The sequence below is a fragment of the Podarcis muralis genome, chromosome 2, assembly GCF_964188315.1.
Source record: "Podarcis muralis chromosome 2, rPodMur119.hap1.1, whole genome shotgun sequence".
NCBI lineage: Eukaryota > Metazoa > Chordata > Lepidosauria > Squamata > Lacertidae > Podarcis > Podarcis muralis.
In genome coordinates, this window is record NC_135656.1 from 34,057,527 (window position 1) to 34,073,289 (window position 15,763).

The following is a 15,763-nucleotide window of genomic DNA, read 5'->3' on the forward strand; positions in this document are numbered from 1 at the left end:
GGCCTATAAAGTTTTCAAGATCCAACATGATTAACAGACAGGCCATTTCCCTCTGTCCTGCCATTAATTTTACCTCAGAAGAGCATAGTGCCCTTGTGGCACGCTGCTATCCACAGGCACACTTGGGTGGTATTATTTCAGAAGCACTCACAACACCTTTTCATTTGGGCTAACATGTCACATTTAGGCTTTGCAAGTTGTAAGATATTTAGTGGTGCCAGAGGCAGTTAATTTAATGCCCACCCGTTGGTATGAAGCTGCAACCAAGGTGTATTCATTCCTGCCTCAGTTTATGGGCAAATGAGTGGGGCCTAGGAGCTGGCAGGGGAGCAGCTCATGTCTACACAAACACAAATACAGTGGTACCTCGGGTTACATACGCATCATGTTACAGACGCTTCAGGTTACAGACTCCGCTAACCCAGAAATAGTACCTTGGGTTAAGAACTTTACCTCAGGATGAGAACAGAAATCGCGTGGCGGCAGCAGGAGGCCCCATTAGCTAAAGTGGTACCTCAGGTTAAGAACAGTTTCAGGTTAAGAACGGACCTCCGGAACGAATTAAGTTCTTAACCCAAGGTAACACTGTACATTTATGCTTACAGAAAGGCCCCACACGACCAGCTCTACCATTAGGTAACATGAGGTGGCTCTCAGGCCCCTAATTTTGGATTGCCACAAAAGGCCAACAAATTGTAAGAAGTTTAACTGCATTGTTATATGTATACTGCCAGAGAGAGGTACGTTTGAACTTTTTTTTGCCTCAGATGCCAAAATAACTTAGCCAGTCTTGGGTACCTAACTTTTGGGGTCGGTGTGGGGAGTGACATTTGTTGTTCTGCTTCAGGCCAGCCCTGCAAAAACGTTGCCATGTTGTAAATGAGGCAGGTGTGTTAAGCGGCCTCATTAGTCGTTGGTGACTGAACCAAGGCCAACACAAAAGCCAAGACTTTTCACTGTCTAATTACTTAACAATGGCTCTAATCTTGCTAATGGGCAATGATAAGAAAGCTCTCATACTTTAGCTGCTCATGATGTGTCAGCGTTGTTAGAAAACACAAGAACTGCACAAGCTGTCTTCCCCAATTTCTTCACTCTGAGAGGGTGCAGCATGTGTGCGTTTGCTTTACGGTTCAGTCTCAGAAGAAAATGCAGTGGCCTCAGGGGTCTTGCAGTTACAATTGCCCAGCAAACAGGTGCAAGAAGGCCAGCATGCTTGGGAAAATGAGAGGCAAATGCACATCACTGTGCTGTGTGCCACCCTTAGCAATATGACCATGTTGGGGGGAGAGTCTCAAAGATGTTGCCAATTTCTGCTACCTGACAGTGTCTGCCAGGACTTACCTGGGAACGAGGCTTGAACCAGGCAGCTCCTGGGCTAGAGTCTCTTTGGTCCCCAACATGGCTTTTGAAACCATTGTTTAAAACAATGTTGCTGTCAAACAAAGGCAATGTTAACAGAATTACAAAGGAGAGCACAAGCAGTGGTGTCATAATATAGCAAAATCCAGTCAAACTAAAAGTGCTAAAACATAGGTGAGGAATCTCAGGCTCAAGGACCATACGTAGCCCTCAAACCCTCCCATTTCCAAGTCACCCTCTTTGGTGCTGTCCTGTGTCCTCCTCAAATACAACAACAACAACAACATTTGTATCCCGCCCATCTCACCAGGTTGCCCCAGTCACTCTTGGAGGCTTCCAACACATATAAAAACAAAATAAAACATTAAATCTTAAAAAGTTTCCCTATACGGGGCTGCCTCCAGATGTCTTCTAAAGGTTATATAGTTACTAATCTCCTTGTCATCTGATGGAAGGACATTCCACAGGGAGGGTGCCACTACCCAGAAGGCCTTCTGCCTGCTTCTCTGTAGCTTCCCCCGCTCATGCTAAAACTTGGTTAAACAAAACGACTTTCACTTGGTGCTTAAAGAGAATAGACACAAACATAAATGTATTTTGGGACCTAACTGGATAACCATACTGACAAAGCTCTGCCCCTGGTCACCACCCAAATCACCTCCAAAGCTGGAGACTATTGATTCTAAGAACTGGATGGAAAGTTTTCTGCAAACAGACAAAAACCCACCGCCGAAAAGGTGATTTCATTGACAAAACATCATTGGGGCATTTATCTGTGGGTGAGAGCAGTTTGAAGTGATGCATACTGGAGTGTCCTATGCGTATTACCGTATATTCTGTAATATGATAGCATCAATGCAACCCGCTTGAACAAATCTTGATGCTTTACATAAACTTCCTATGACCTGATTTTTTTATTGACACATTGCTGTGTGCAAGCAGGCAAAGACTCCACCCGCATGTAACCTTCAACTTCTCCCTTTTCAATCCTCCTCTGGTCCTGGGAGACAGTGGAGCAGCAGACATTGGGGGCAGGAGGTGTGGAAGGCCTTGACTCTACAGCAGCCTGACCTCCCTCTCCCACTTCCTGCACCTGATCTTTACTCCCCTATCCTGCCACTTCTCCTGCCCCTGACTCCCATCTCCTGGCTGTTACAGATTCCCCCAGGTCAAGGATCCCTTCTTCCAAGCCAGCCTCCAACTCCCTGCTCCCGACGCCCACGTATCAGTATCCAGCCACCCCTCTGCGGTGCCCAGCCATTCCCTGGCCTACAATACTGCTTAAAATGCATACTGCAGATGGGGCTTCAGCCTTCATAACAAGGGATGCTCTGCTAGGACATGGGGAGAACACCTGCCACTGCCTCCTTCCCATCCTGTCCCAATGCCTGTCAAGAAATCAAACCCTGTTTGATCCTTGTTCCATCTTTACCAATAGCCATGTCTTATGGTGATTGTTGTTTAGTCGTTTAGTCGTGTCCAACTCTTCATGACCCCATGGACCAGAGCACGCCAGGCACTTCTGTCATCCACTGCCTCCCGCAGTTTGGCCAAACTCATGCTGGTAGCTTCGCGAACACTATCCAACCATCTCGTCCTCCGTCGTCCCCTTCTCCTTGTGCCCTCCATCTTTCCCAACATCAGGGTCTTTTCCAGGGAGTCTTCTCTTCTCATGAGGTGGCCAAAGTATTGGAGCCTCAGCTCCTTCCTTAATCTACCTTCCTTAATCTAATTGCAAATCTTCCATTGTTCTGGTCAAGCAACCTTTCCTCAAAGACATTACAGTGGTACCTCGGCTTAAGTACTTAATTTGTTCCAGAGGTCCGTTCTTAACCTGAAACTGTTCTTAACCTGAAGCACCACTTTAGCTAATGGGGCCTCCCGCTGCTGCCATGCCACCAGAGGACAATTTCTGTTCTCATCCTGAATCAAAGTTCTTAACCCGAGGTACTATTTCTGGGTTAGCGGAGTCTGTAACCTGAAGCGTATGTAACCTGAAGCGTATGTAACCCGAGGTACCACTGTACAGAAAATAAACAAGAGTCCAAGATGACAAAGGGAGAGCTTCTGAACCTCTGAAGAACATGGGCCAGAGATTCAGATCATGTAGCAGTCCCCAGCGATTAAACTTCAGGCGATCTAGTTAGCCTAGAACAGGCCCATTTCTCGCACCCTGGATTCCTCTCAAATTGCAGCCTCGGTGGCATTAGTCATGGAGCTCTGTGGTTTTGCACTCGGCACATCCTGTGCTGCAGACTTAAACTGTTGACGTGAGCTGACCAGGCAGGTGTACATGAGGGTGGTTGGATCCCATTGGTTGGACTCTCCAGCTCTAATGAACCTCTCAGCCTGGTAATTAATATAATGACACGACTATCCCCAAAGTAAACAAGGGGAAAAAATCAATGCAAACCACACTTTTTATTGGCAGCTAGGCTTGCCTGTGACTATTTCTCAGTCCTTCTGAGAGGAAAGGGCTTCGCAGCCCCGGAGAAGGAATGCCTTTTACTGCTACTACTACTACCTGTTTCTAGTTATGTTTCCCTGGAAGATGTAGGATAAGACAGTTTCCCACTATTCCAGTTTTCCTGCTGAAGCTGCCAGTGATCAAGCGCGAGGTAAGAAGTGTGAAGTCACATTCCTTAAACTGCATTTTCTGGATCTTCCCTTCTTTGCTGGGGATTTGATTTAGGGTTGATCAGAGATCCCAGAAACATTGTGGCTCTGGGGGCTTGGTGACAAGAAGATGGATGCATTTTAAACATTCCTTTTGAAATGTAATTGGACGGTTTCCAATGAGGACACATTAAACCGATAAAACCCGTCATGGTGTGTTTAAGTCGGAAAATAATGGCAGCATGTTAAATGACCAATTCTGATTTGTTTTTAAGGATTTGGGGTTTAAGAGAAACAGGAAACCAGGGGGAGAGAGATTTCACAGAGGATAGAATTCATTTACCTTTAATAGTCACAAAGAATAAGAAAAGCTGTGCCTGCAAATCATAATCTAGAAGGTTGCCCCTGAGGAAATAGTTCTCAGGATCAAAGAGGTTTCTCACATCTGGTATAGACAATGCCAAGGGAGGTAGACAGCTGATCTTAGTGTTAGACAGCTTCATACGTAGCACCCTGAACCTATCCCACTAGCATCTGCAGCTTCCTTTGGAGTAAAGACTTGGTCAACTCTACCCAACAACCACCTCTTGGTCCTGCACTTATGGTGTCAATGACCCAACCTTTGTTAAATGTCTAGAGGGATTAAAAGCAAACTCTCCTTCCTCCCCAGCAGCCACAGCATCATCCAGCCATGGATATCAAAGCAACAGCGCGTCAGAGACACCATCCCCAGGAAGCTGGAGAAGATGAGACTGCTTCCCCCAACCCAGAGGGCTGGAAGATCAACTACGAGAAGTCGTGGCTACACCGCCATTGCTCTTCCTTGCTCCTCCGCGACAAGCAGGCCCAGAAGGCCGGGCGGCTTTTCTCAGGACTGATGGCCATGAATGTGGTGTTCCTGGGCAGCGCCTTCATCTGCAGCATGATTTTCAACAAGGTGGTCATTACGCTGGAAGACGTCTGGATCTTCCTCTCCATCCTCAAGGTCCTGGCCTTAGGCTGGATGGCAAGCTATTTATTGTTCACCAGGAGGAAGCCACATGCTATCTTGTACCGGGATGCCCATGCAGGGCCCATGTGGGTTAAAGGTAAGCAGTGCTGCCACCATCTACAACGTCCTGACAATGTGTCTAGAGTACTTCACATACCAGGATCCAAGCATAGCCCCTAGGGCACCTACCTGGTTAATAGGCCCAAGTACCTGTTTTCTCAGGTGGGCGGTGTCACATCTTGGGGGAAACCTTAATGGTGGGCTATGAAATCTCTAGAAGAGATGGTTCACTAATTGTTTTTAGGCAGCCTAAGAAGTACAGATTAAAAAAAAAGACACATACTACAAACTCTGGGGACATTCGCACACCTTGTTGGTGCATTCCCTTTTGCACTGTGCTTGGTTTTTTTAAAGGTGCTTTTATTTAATACCAGGGGTGGGAGATCTCAGGTTCAAAGCTAAATGTGGCCCTCCCTGTCCTTCAGTCTGGCCCTTGGAACTCTCCCCAGGTCACACACTGCAAGTGTTTTTTTCCTGGCTGCATTGCATCCTTTTAACTCTGATCATGTCTACCTCCTAACTAGACAAGCAAGGGAGAGGAATGTGTGTGTAGAAAGCAGCTACCTGTACAAAGGTAAAATCGGCATTCAATGCTCCACCCACTTTTGCCTTGGTCCCCCCACCCACCACTGGGAATGCGGTGCTCAGGCTGAAACAGGACCCCCACCTCGCAGGTTGACTGCTCTTATTAGCTTGCTCTTAACAAAACATGGTTGGTTTGTGTTCATACAGGTTCTCTAATCCTGTTTGGCGCTTGCAGTGTCCTCCTGCACATGTTCCGGATTGGGTACAACATTATCCATATTCAGTGTAAATCCCAGGTGGCCCTTTTGTTCCCATCCATAGGAATCCTCTTCATCTGCATTCAGGTATTATCTCCTGCTTTTGCTACAGCCCAGCCTCTTTGCTAACAAAAGAGCTCACTTTTATCATTGGTATCAAAAGTATATATACACATTATTGTATAAACACAATGATATTACATGCTGCCATTCTAAGAGTTGTGTGTGTGCACACGTGTGCGCACGCACACACAAACACACAGAGGGTTGCTTGCCTTCAACTCCTGAGTTTTTCCCCAGACCTTCAGATTTGCAGGAGCAGGGTGGGGGACACGGGACCAGCTGCCATTTCTCCCATTTCCAATCTGGTCCTTTCACATTTTATCCGCTGCAGCAAACAGGAGACTCCCAAAGTGGGAAAAGGGCAGACAGGCAAAACACAAAGTTGCAAAGTTACAACACACAGGGAGGGAGGGGAAAACCACAAAGGTGCCCTTCAAAACTGCAGTTTTATATTAAGTACTAGCAGCCTTGTACCTGGCATTGCTTGGTAATTCTAAGAAACAGACAAAAACTGGAGCAGTTCGGAAATTATCCACACATAGACAAAAACGTGCTCCTAGATCTCAGGACTCATAGTGTAGAATTTGGTTACATCTCAGGAGATGTTCAAATGCTAACAAGGTTACATTCAAGTATCTGTAGCCGAACACAGAACAAATGGCCCACTCCCTCCCAGTGGCGTAGCTTGAATTGCCAGTGCCCAGGGCAAGGAAAGTATTGTGCCCCAATTACCTGTACAAAATTACAAGCAACATGCTTAATTTATCTAACAAGATTTACTGTATTTTTTCTGTTTATGACTAGGTTTTTTTAACCAAAAATTAGGTTAAAAATTGGGGCTCATCTTATACATGGGTAGTGCTGAGGGGTGTTTTCTTAATTTGGAGTCCCCCAAAATAGGGGGTATCTTATACATGGGGGCGTCTTATAGACAGAAAAATACAGTATATACTGCTTGATTGTAAGAAAGCCTTTAAGTGGTTTTTACATGTTGGCCATCTGTACAAAACTGTTTTCATTCTTGCCGCCACACTCATTTTCCTCTCTGCATTGATTTCAGACCTACTTTATATGGTGCCATGCAAAGGACTGCACCCAGGTTCACCACAACTTCACCAGGTAGGAAAACAGAAGCATGAAGCCTTTACAAATCATAATGGTGAAACGGGAGCAGTGGGGGCTCACTTCATAACAGAGGCAAAGAACCTGTGGCCTATCAGGTGTTATGGCCCCAACTCTCATCAGCACCAACAGCCAACAAGGGATGATGAGAGTTGAGAGAACAGCATTTCATAGGGCCACCAATTCCCCACCCCTAACAAAATTAAGTACTTTGTCACACAACACATAGCTAAACTATGGAATTTGCTCCCACTGGTAGCAATGGCCACCAACTCAGATGGTTTCAAAAGAGGATTAGACCAATTCGTGGACAATAAGTGGCCACTAGCCGCAATGGCTGTATTCTACCTCTACCATCAGAGTAGGCCTCTGAATACCAGTTGCCAGGAATCGCAAGTGGGGAGACTGGCACTCAAGCCCTGCTTTGGGGCAACTGGTTTTCAATAAGCTTCTGGCTGGCCCTTGTGAGAATAGAGTGCTGGACCAAATAGGTCACTGGCCTGATCCAGCAGGTTTTTGCTATGCAGAATCTAGCACTAGTTATATAGGATTGCATCCAGTTGTTGCTCTACTAAGGGTAGACCCACAGCAGTTAACAGGCATAACTAAGGGTTGGTCATTTCAATGGGTCTACGTTGAGTAGAACCTAGTTGTCTGCAGCCCAAACTGTATTTACTGAAGTTTTATGATCAGAGGTTGATTCAAGGAAACGGCATTAAGGTGTTTAGGTTGTTTCTCTTGGGCTAGCCCTCCTCTCCCTTGCCTACTCATTCTCTCACTCACAAACACCTTTTACATTCAACGTTTATTCTGCAGCTTTGCAGGCTAGGTAGGAATCTTTTCATTAATGAAAGAGGAAGCCCTCCGGGTGTTGATCTCTGCTCCCGATGCCAAACTCCACAACTGGAACGGGATCGTGGAGCTGGATTGCATTAGCCACACAACTAAGGACTTTCACACATCCACTTGTCCTGCCAATTTTCCCCAGGTAAACTCTGCTCTTTACCACTGAATCAGAGAAAACATCAATTGGTCTTTCCACAGATTGAAGTTTGCTCCGATTCAGCCATAGAGAGCGGGTTTTCCTGGGAAAAGCCAAAATCCATTGGACCTGTGCTATCTGGGCATGGGACAAGCGGGAGTGTGGATGAGCCCTTAACTTTGCTATGTTAACTCATACACTGAAAGGTCAGCCAAGTTCCCTATTCAGTTACCAACAAGAGAACTAAATACCAATACTGTGAGAACAGGTAGAATACAGCTTCATTAATAAAAGACCGATGTCAAAAGACTATAAATATGTGTTTCTTTTTTGACAGATGTGGGCTAATGCTGACCTTAGCCATTAACCTCTTGCTGTGGCTCTTAGCAGTGACCGATGACTCAGTTCACAAGGAAATTGAATCAGAACAAAATACCACCATACAGAGATATGAAGGCAAGGTTCAGTCCCTATTTTATTTTATTTTATTTTAAAGTGGGCAAGAGAGCCAAAAACAAGATACATTCTTCATCTTCTTAAAAAGGGTAGAGAAGTAGAATGGGGAACATGCCAGGTGAGCAGAAAGCTTTGCACATTTCCACATAGACAAACTGTGATTGTGAAGACATCACATGCAATAAGATGCTAACCTAGGTTATGAACCCTATTGATAGCTTAGGTGATCGAAAAGGAGGGTGGGTTATTTGCTCACTGAAATTAAGTGAGCCCTGATGGATCATTTATAGTCCAGCATCCTGTTTTCAACATAGCCCCACGATCTCAGGACCGGAAGATGTGTAAAGGTCACAGCCCAAAATGTATCTGCTTGGTTTGCATATTTGTCTCAATAAAAGGAGGCTCCACAGGGCTGGTAGGCAGCTTGCATGCAGCTCACCTGTGCGCAGCTCACCTGCATTATCAACTCCTGCCTCATGTCCATCACTTCAATAGAAACCCAGTCAATCTGATGCCTCCTTTCCCAACTGTATTGCAGAATTTAGAGTTCCAGTCCTGTACCTCGATGAGTAGGAGAGAGGGGAGAATGGTCCAACAGTAGTATCGTGATTGGGGGCTCCAGATATGTCCAGTTTCCTTGTAATGTGACAAACTGTAGTCTAATCACTGGATTACTTGGTCTGTGCCTGTCCTGATAACTTAAAATGCCAGTATTAAACAGACAAGAGCAAAAAACACACAGAGCTGCAATCAGGCGTAATTCACAAGGATCAAAGAACAGAAATAGAGTCACGTGCCTTTCAAAAAGAAATGTGTGCCAATACTGATGGGTTAAGACAGAATCGCCCCATGCAGGTTGAGTATCAGCATTTGATTCCAGCACCTTTTCATGTGCAAACTTCATAGAAATCTTCTAATAAGATCCTGCCATTCTCCTCATCTTATTCCAGGCAATGGGACCAGCTCCTGCAGGTGCTCCAACAAAACAGGCTGCAAGGTCTTCCAGAATGGCTATATTTTGCTGTACCCCTTCAACACAGAATACTGCCTGATCTGCTGCTCCATGCTTTATGTCATGTGGAAGAACGTGGGCCGGCGCATAGCTCAGCACCATAGTACTTGTGCCAAGCCCAGATTCAAACCCCATGGGGTCATTTTCGGGCCATTGCTGGGCATCTTCGCAGTGATCGCTGGCATCTGCATTTTCATGGTGTATCAGGTCCAAGCCACCAGCTCCTCCCCGAGCCATCAAGCATTCATTCTCTATTATTCCTACTACATTGTTTTGTTGCCTGTGATGACACTAGGAGCCTTAATTGGAACCATCACCCATGGCTTAGAAGAGAGGGAGCTGGACACGCTAAAAAACCCAACACGAAGCCTTGATGTGATATTGCTCATGGGAGCAGCCTTAGGCCAGATAGGCATCTCTTACTTTTCCATTGTAGCCATTGTGGCCACAGACCCAACGGATTTGTTGAACAGCATCATCCTAGCCTATTCGGTGAGCCTCATCATTCAGCACATCACCCAGAACATCTTCATTATTGAGGGGCTCCATAGACAGCCACTGCCGGCAAATGAAGGTCGCAGCCAGGCTGAACATTCCAGGAATGGCTCTGCCTCAACCCAGAGCCCACCCAGTGAAGACATGATTGCATCCCCTGGCTGTCGAGAACCTGTCTCATCCGCAGCCAACAAGGAGGCAGATCCAAATGAAGGGGAGAAATGCGAACATGCTAGCGTCCCAAAAGTTTGCAACCCAGAGAGAAGGCAGGACATCCGGAAAGCTTCACAGACCTACATCCAGACCTACAGCCATTTCAACTGGAAGAGGAAAGCTCTGAAAGAGATCTCTAGCTTCTTGATCATGTGCAACATCATAGTAAGTGCTTGACTTCAGTGCATATAGAAAACTCAGGTGCGGATTGTAGTGAAGACCCCCAAAGCCTGCCCAGGAACACGAGTGGCTCCCATCTCTAAACTTGAGGTATGCTGCCACCAGCCCTCACTTTTCCCTCTTACTTTGAGACAAAGACAACTCTCAAAGCTACAAGCAGTTAATATTAGTTAGGGCAGAGTTTGCCAACACACCATCTGTGGGCACCACTGTGCTTGTTAGTAACTCCTAGGGCACCCATGAAATATGTCTTCTAAAATCCGGGGGGAAGGGTAAGAAAACAAGAGGATTGATAGACCTTTGTATATGGAATCACACTAGCAGCAGGAGACAACCCTGGCACAGGGAACCAAGGTTGTTATGATTTTCAGGTCACTGTAAAAGGAGGAACAGGAAGTGGGTGCCTAAATCAAAGGCAAAAAAATACCTTGAGGTATCTCCATATTAACTGTCCCCCTTCCCTGAGCTTCGATCGACAAACATTCTCTGATTTTTGCTCTTTTCACACCCCTTTTCAGTTGTGGATCATGCCATCATTTGGAGCGCATCCGGTGTTTGAGAATGGAATAGAGAAATCATTTTATGGCTACTCTACCTGGTTTGTTATTGTCAATTTCGGGCTTCCCTTGGGTGTGTTCTACAGGATGCATTCCGTTGGCGATCTTCTGGAGGTGTACCGATCTGCTTGAACTCAACTCAAGCCTTCATACATGGACAGCAGAGTGAAAACTTCACTGAAATATTTATGGAAACCAGTAACTGTTATGAGAATATGACATTAAAAAGTGGAAATTGTGGCTACGGTTTGAACAGTTTACGACACTGGGGTGGGGGAATCAAAGTAAATTTAACCTTCTTGGTACATAGCCTACTATGTCATGGGAGAATGCACATCCCATAACAGATTATTATAGAACTGACACATTCTGTGTACATTATAACCTCTAATTACAATTATGCTAGTAAGGTAAAGGGACCCCTGACCATTAGGTCCAGTCGTGGCTGACTCTGGGGTTGCGGTGCTCATCTCGCTTTATTGGCCGAGGGAGCTGGCGTACAGCTTCCGGGTCATGTGGCCAGCATGACTAAGCCACTTCTGGCAAACCAGAGCAGCGCACGGAAACGCCATTTACCTTCCCGCCGGAGCGGTACCTATGTATCTACTTGCACTTTTACGTGCTTTCGAACTGCTAGGTTGGCAGGAGCAGGGACCGAGCAACGGGAGCTCACCGCGTCGCGGGGATTCGAACCACCAAACTTCTGATCGGCAAGTCCTAGGCTCTGTAGTTTAACCCACAGTGCCACCCGCGTCCCTGCAATTATGCTAAACAACCATTAATGAGAAACACAAGACTTGGAAGATGTGGGAACTGAGCTGGGCCCAACAATCCCTTCGGCAAAACTGTCACCTTCCATGAATATGTCAGTCCTTTAGGGTGCAAGAACCAGCCTTCAGAGACTGAGAAGCGGGTCGCCAGAGGCATTTTGAAAAGGACATGGTAAGCGAATACTCATGTTAACACCCATCCACATCTAAAGAGTTAACAAACCACAATGTCTGAATTTGATGTATGTCTGGCAGGTCCAGAGATGCTTCTGGTGTTTTGTCCTTCATGTTGCCTCAATAGGCATATAACGCAAGTAGTAATGCTCAGGAAGACTGAAACATAACCAGGTATCAAGCAGAAAAGGAGCAAGAAAATCTGTAACACCAGTTTTCCAATATTGTCTTCAAAGTAACTACTGTATTTGAGGGAAAGATGATTTGAGTTCTGATCTCTGCTGACACTGGGCTATTATCCTTTTATTGTCAGGGGTTTACAACAATTAATAGGACTTTAGGGGGTGTGGAAAGGGACAAAGTACCCTCAGGATACTCACATTGCCTCAATAGTTGTCCCATTCCCACTGGAAAGCCTTGTTTAGAGGACGCCCCCAGGACATGATGGAATAAGACAAGGAGTATAAAGTGTTCAGAATGTAATCACACATTTTTTAAGTTAGCATGAGCCAATAGTCTAATTCTGTTTCCATGATTTATTTAGTAATACTGAACTGGGAACAGATAGATTTTAAGAGATGTGATGTATAGTTTTGAAGACATTGCATTCGATCTGTAGCAATAGTGATGGCACTGTGGCGAACCTTGAAAAGCCACATCATTAAGCAGTAATATGGCTGGCTAAATGTTCAAAGTTTATTGCATGTGCAATCTGCATTTCACCCGTGTTCAGGACACAGCGAAGCCAGTAGAACACAATGAAAAGCTGCCTCTAAATTATAATAGGTCTTGGCTCAACCTAGTGATCCATTATATAAAGGATTAAAAGCTGCTCCTGGCGTTGCAATCAATTCATCTTTTAGCACTATCTAAATCCTTCTTGTTGCCGAAGGCTAATAGATGGAACTGTAAACATCTCGTTTTATTACTCTCTTGCAAATTAAACCACTCTCAAGCAATTTCTTGGTCAAGGTATGGGCTTGATGTCCTTTTTAAAAATAATAATAATAAAGAGTTATGAGAGGCAAAAACAGTATGCACAGGTCTTAGGTTCCCATGCCTGTCAAACAGTGTGGAGACTATTTCACTTGGACTTATAGGGCAAAAGGTCTTATGCTTTTGGACTTTGCATCTCTGTTAATTTTACCCAGCCTTATGTCAACAGGAACTGTCAGAAGAAATAAAAGCTGGATAAATTAGCACTCTTAAAAGTTAATTATTACCACAATCCTCATGGGCAAAAGCACAGGATCCCATCAAAGGAGCTTACTGAAGGTTAGTCCTCTTTTTAAATGAAGAATTAGGGAAAGGGTTATAGATCTTGCAACAAAGAACTCTGTATGTGCAAGGGAGGCTGCCTGGACTGGAGTATACACGCGGGGAGCTGGGCCTGTCCTACGACAGTTAAGTTCAAACAGATCCATTGCATAAGCTGGTCAGGATTTTAAACATCCCATTCAAATTTCCACATTCCTATCAGAACATGTTCATGTTCAATGCTTTTGGTTTCTCATATTGCTCTGCAGATGGACTTCTTCTGCACACCCTAATTTGACAAATCCCTAAGATCGTTGCAGGCATGGAGGAATGGATGGGTGAGGACCCCTAAGCTACATTTAAACCCTGTCGAGACGGAGGCCTTGTGGGCGAGTGGCTCCTGCATCCAAGAAACAGGAGAGTTACCTGCTCTGGATGGAGCTTCACTCCCTTCTCAATGAACAAGATTGGAGTCCTGCCATGCTCCTGGATCCCTCTTTGTCACTGGAGCCACAGGTAGCCTCGGTTGCTAGGAGTGCCTTTTACCAGCTTCATCTGGTAAGACCATAGTGGCCGCTGGAGTTAGGGACCTCAAGATTGGATGCCTGCAATGCACTGCAGGGGGGGGGGATTCCCAGAAAGCTGCAGCTAGTGCAGAATGCAGCAACCAGGCTGTTAACTGCAACATCTTCCCAATAGCATATAGCACCTCTGCTAAGAGAACTGCACTGACTGCCAAAATGCTATAGGGCTCAGTTCAAGAGTTTGCTTTCCGTGTTTAAAGCCCTATGCAACCTGGGGCCAGGTTACCTGAAGGACATCTTGCCACGTATATCCTTGCTCAGCAATTGCATTCCTCTGATGGGGCGTTGTTAAGAGTTCTGAATATCCCAGAAGTACATCTGATCTCAACTCGGGAAGAGGGCTTTAGTGTTGTGGCTGTAGCTCTAAGTAATCAGCCTCCCACTGAACAGACGTGTGCTTAGCATCTTTACTTTTAGCAGCTACTGAACACTTATCTTTTTAAGACGTTTCTTATCTTTTTAAGAAAGTCAAAATGACCCAGCCATTTCATACTGGATTACAGTACACAGAATTTTACAGATATGCTTTAAAAAACAGTTGTGTATATTCCGTTGCTTATGAATTTTTAAAATATATTTCTGTTGAGCGCTGCTTCAGAAACATTTGTTGGGAAGCAGTTTAAAAACCCTTGAATAAATATGGCACCCAGTTGGAGCCTACATTCACCCTACGGCTTTCTGTTAATCGGTGCAAGGGACTGTGCAAATGCTCTGAACTTATCTGTGACATCTCTCTCCAGGTGCTGCTTCCAGTTTAGCAGTCGTGTTGAATCGGGAACTCCTGTGCAGCCATGCCTTTAATGGAAAGTTACATGTTGCAAAGGACGCCAGATCATCATAAATCAAACAGTACCAAACAAACTCATAAACCTTCTGGAGATACAGACACAGAGGAAAGCCCATTGCGGTGTTTTAAGATAATTTTATCTCTATATGTAAAGCAAATAGTTTACAGTGCAACTCTGATTTTTCATGGAACAAAGAGCAGACCTGCAACACCAACGAATGCAAAAGTCAAGATAAATTCACAAGGAACAACCCACATTGACACAAAATAAAAAGATGGGGTGCTCACAAAAGCGTCTCTGTGTGAAAGGGAATGGGACAGATCAGTGTCTGGTACAGTGTGATACACTCAGCCAGACCCTTGCCAGAGCACTACCAAATCACATTTGAGAAATCAAAGACATTCCAGGGAAAGTATGAACTTCAGTCTGCCAGTGGAGGTGGATGGTGAGATGAATAGATTAGTTTTGCCAATGAGAAAGGAGTGAGATAAAGGATATTTGTCCTTTAAATTCTTCATCCATTTTCATCTTTTAAATATTTAGAATAAGCTCCAGATAAAACCTAGAATTTGCCAATTCTGTCCAAGATAGCCTACCCTATCCTGTTTAGGATAACCTAAAATATATGACACATCTCTCATTTCCTGTAAGTGAGCAAGAACTACCCATAGTGAACAAAAACTGTGATTCCAAACTGGTGGTGGCCTCTGAACCCTTTGAGAGCCTTCTGGGGAGTCTGAAGAATCTTAGACTCAAGTGGTGATCAGTCAGAAATGGACCTGTCATTCCATGACCATATTTGCAAGGGGATGTTGGCTTGCATCGTAAGATACAGAACTAATTAAACTCATGTTAGCTAACCCAGGTCTAAGCATAAATCTCCAATTCCGAAAATAGAAAACTCACATTCCTCTGTAAGAACACTTTTCAAATTCATGTTGATTCCTCAGAGACACATTCCAAAGGCATGTGGTCTATCAACCAGCCTTTGCCAGTCCCTCATGAATTCTGCTAGGGAGAAATTCCCATTCCCCCCCGCTAACCTTGAATCTATAAATCTAGCTTAAGCAACCCAGAACAGAAGCCACACGGTGCAGCTTCTTAAATAATTAAACTTCATTCTAGCAGTCTTACTGCCTACAGTTATCATTAAACACAACAAAACGATTTTCTAAATCCCTGAAAAAGAGCATGGGTCCACCCCTCCCACCCTCTCGCCACATGTCCCACGTCAGAACAGCTTCCCCAGAAACAATTCCTGCAACAAACACAGTGTGATGCATCTTAGAGACACATCCA

General features: G+C 45.0%; 1 protein-coding gene and 1 long non-coding RNA gene across 3 annotated transcripts; both read left to right on the plus strand.

The window, feature by feature from the left end:
- The first annotated feature begins 3,725 nt into the window (after positions 1-3,725).
- On the plus strand, positions 3,726-11,076 carry OTOP3 (otopetrin 3). Its single transcript, XM_028716826.2, has 7 exons — positions 3,726-3,980; positions 4,649-5,066; positions 5,762-5,898; positions 6,935-6,993; positions 8,316-8,434; positions 9,385-10,319; positions 10,853-11,076. The coding sequence occupies exons 2-7, from the start codon at positions 4,670-4,672 to the stop codon at positions 11,021-11,023; spliced, it is 1,818 nt and encodes a 605-aa protein (XP_028572659.2). The 5' UTR covers positions 3,726-3,980; positions 4,649-4,669; the 3' UTR covers positions 11,024-11,076.
- Positions 11,077-13,471: 2,395 nt separating this feature from the next.
- LOC114590586 (uncharacterized) lies at positions 13,472-15,475 on the plus strand. Of its 2 annotated transcripts, none has more exons than XR_003705130.2 (2): positions 13,472-13,650; positions 14,417-15,475. It is a non-coding gene; the product is annotated as an uncharacterized LOC114590586 (long non-coding RNA). The 2 variants fall into 2 exon arrangements; XR_003705129.2 differs by having other exon boundaries at positions 13,472-13,608.
- Positions 15,476-15,763: the final 288 nt, after the last annotated feature.

Bases quoted from the DNA above. Each gene is read 5' to 3' on its own strand.
- OTOP3 (XM_028716826.2), top strand. From the start codon at position 4,670: ATGGATATCAAAGCAACAGCGCGTCAGAGACACCATCCCCAGGAAGCT. The intron at 5,067-5,761 runs GTAAGCAGTGCT...GTGTTCATACAG, and splicing joins AGGGCCCATGTGGGTTAAAG to GTTCTCTAATCCTGTTTGGC. The intron at 5,899-6,934 runs GTATTATCTCCT...CATTGATTTCAG, and splicing joins TCCTCTTCATCTGCATTCAG to ACCTACTTTATATGGTGCCA.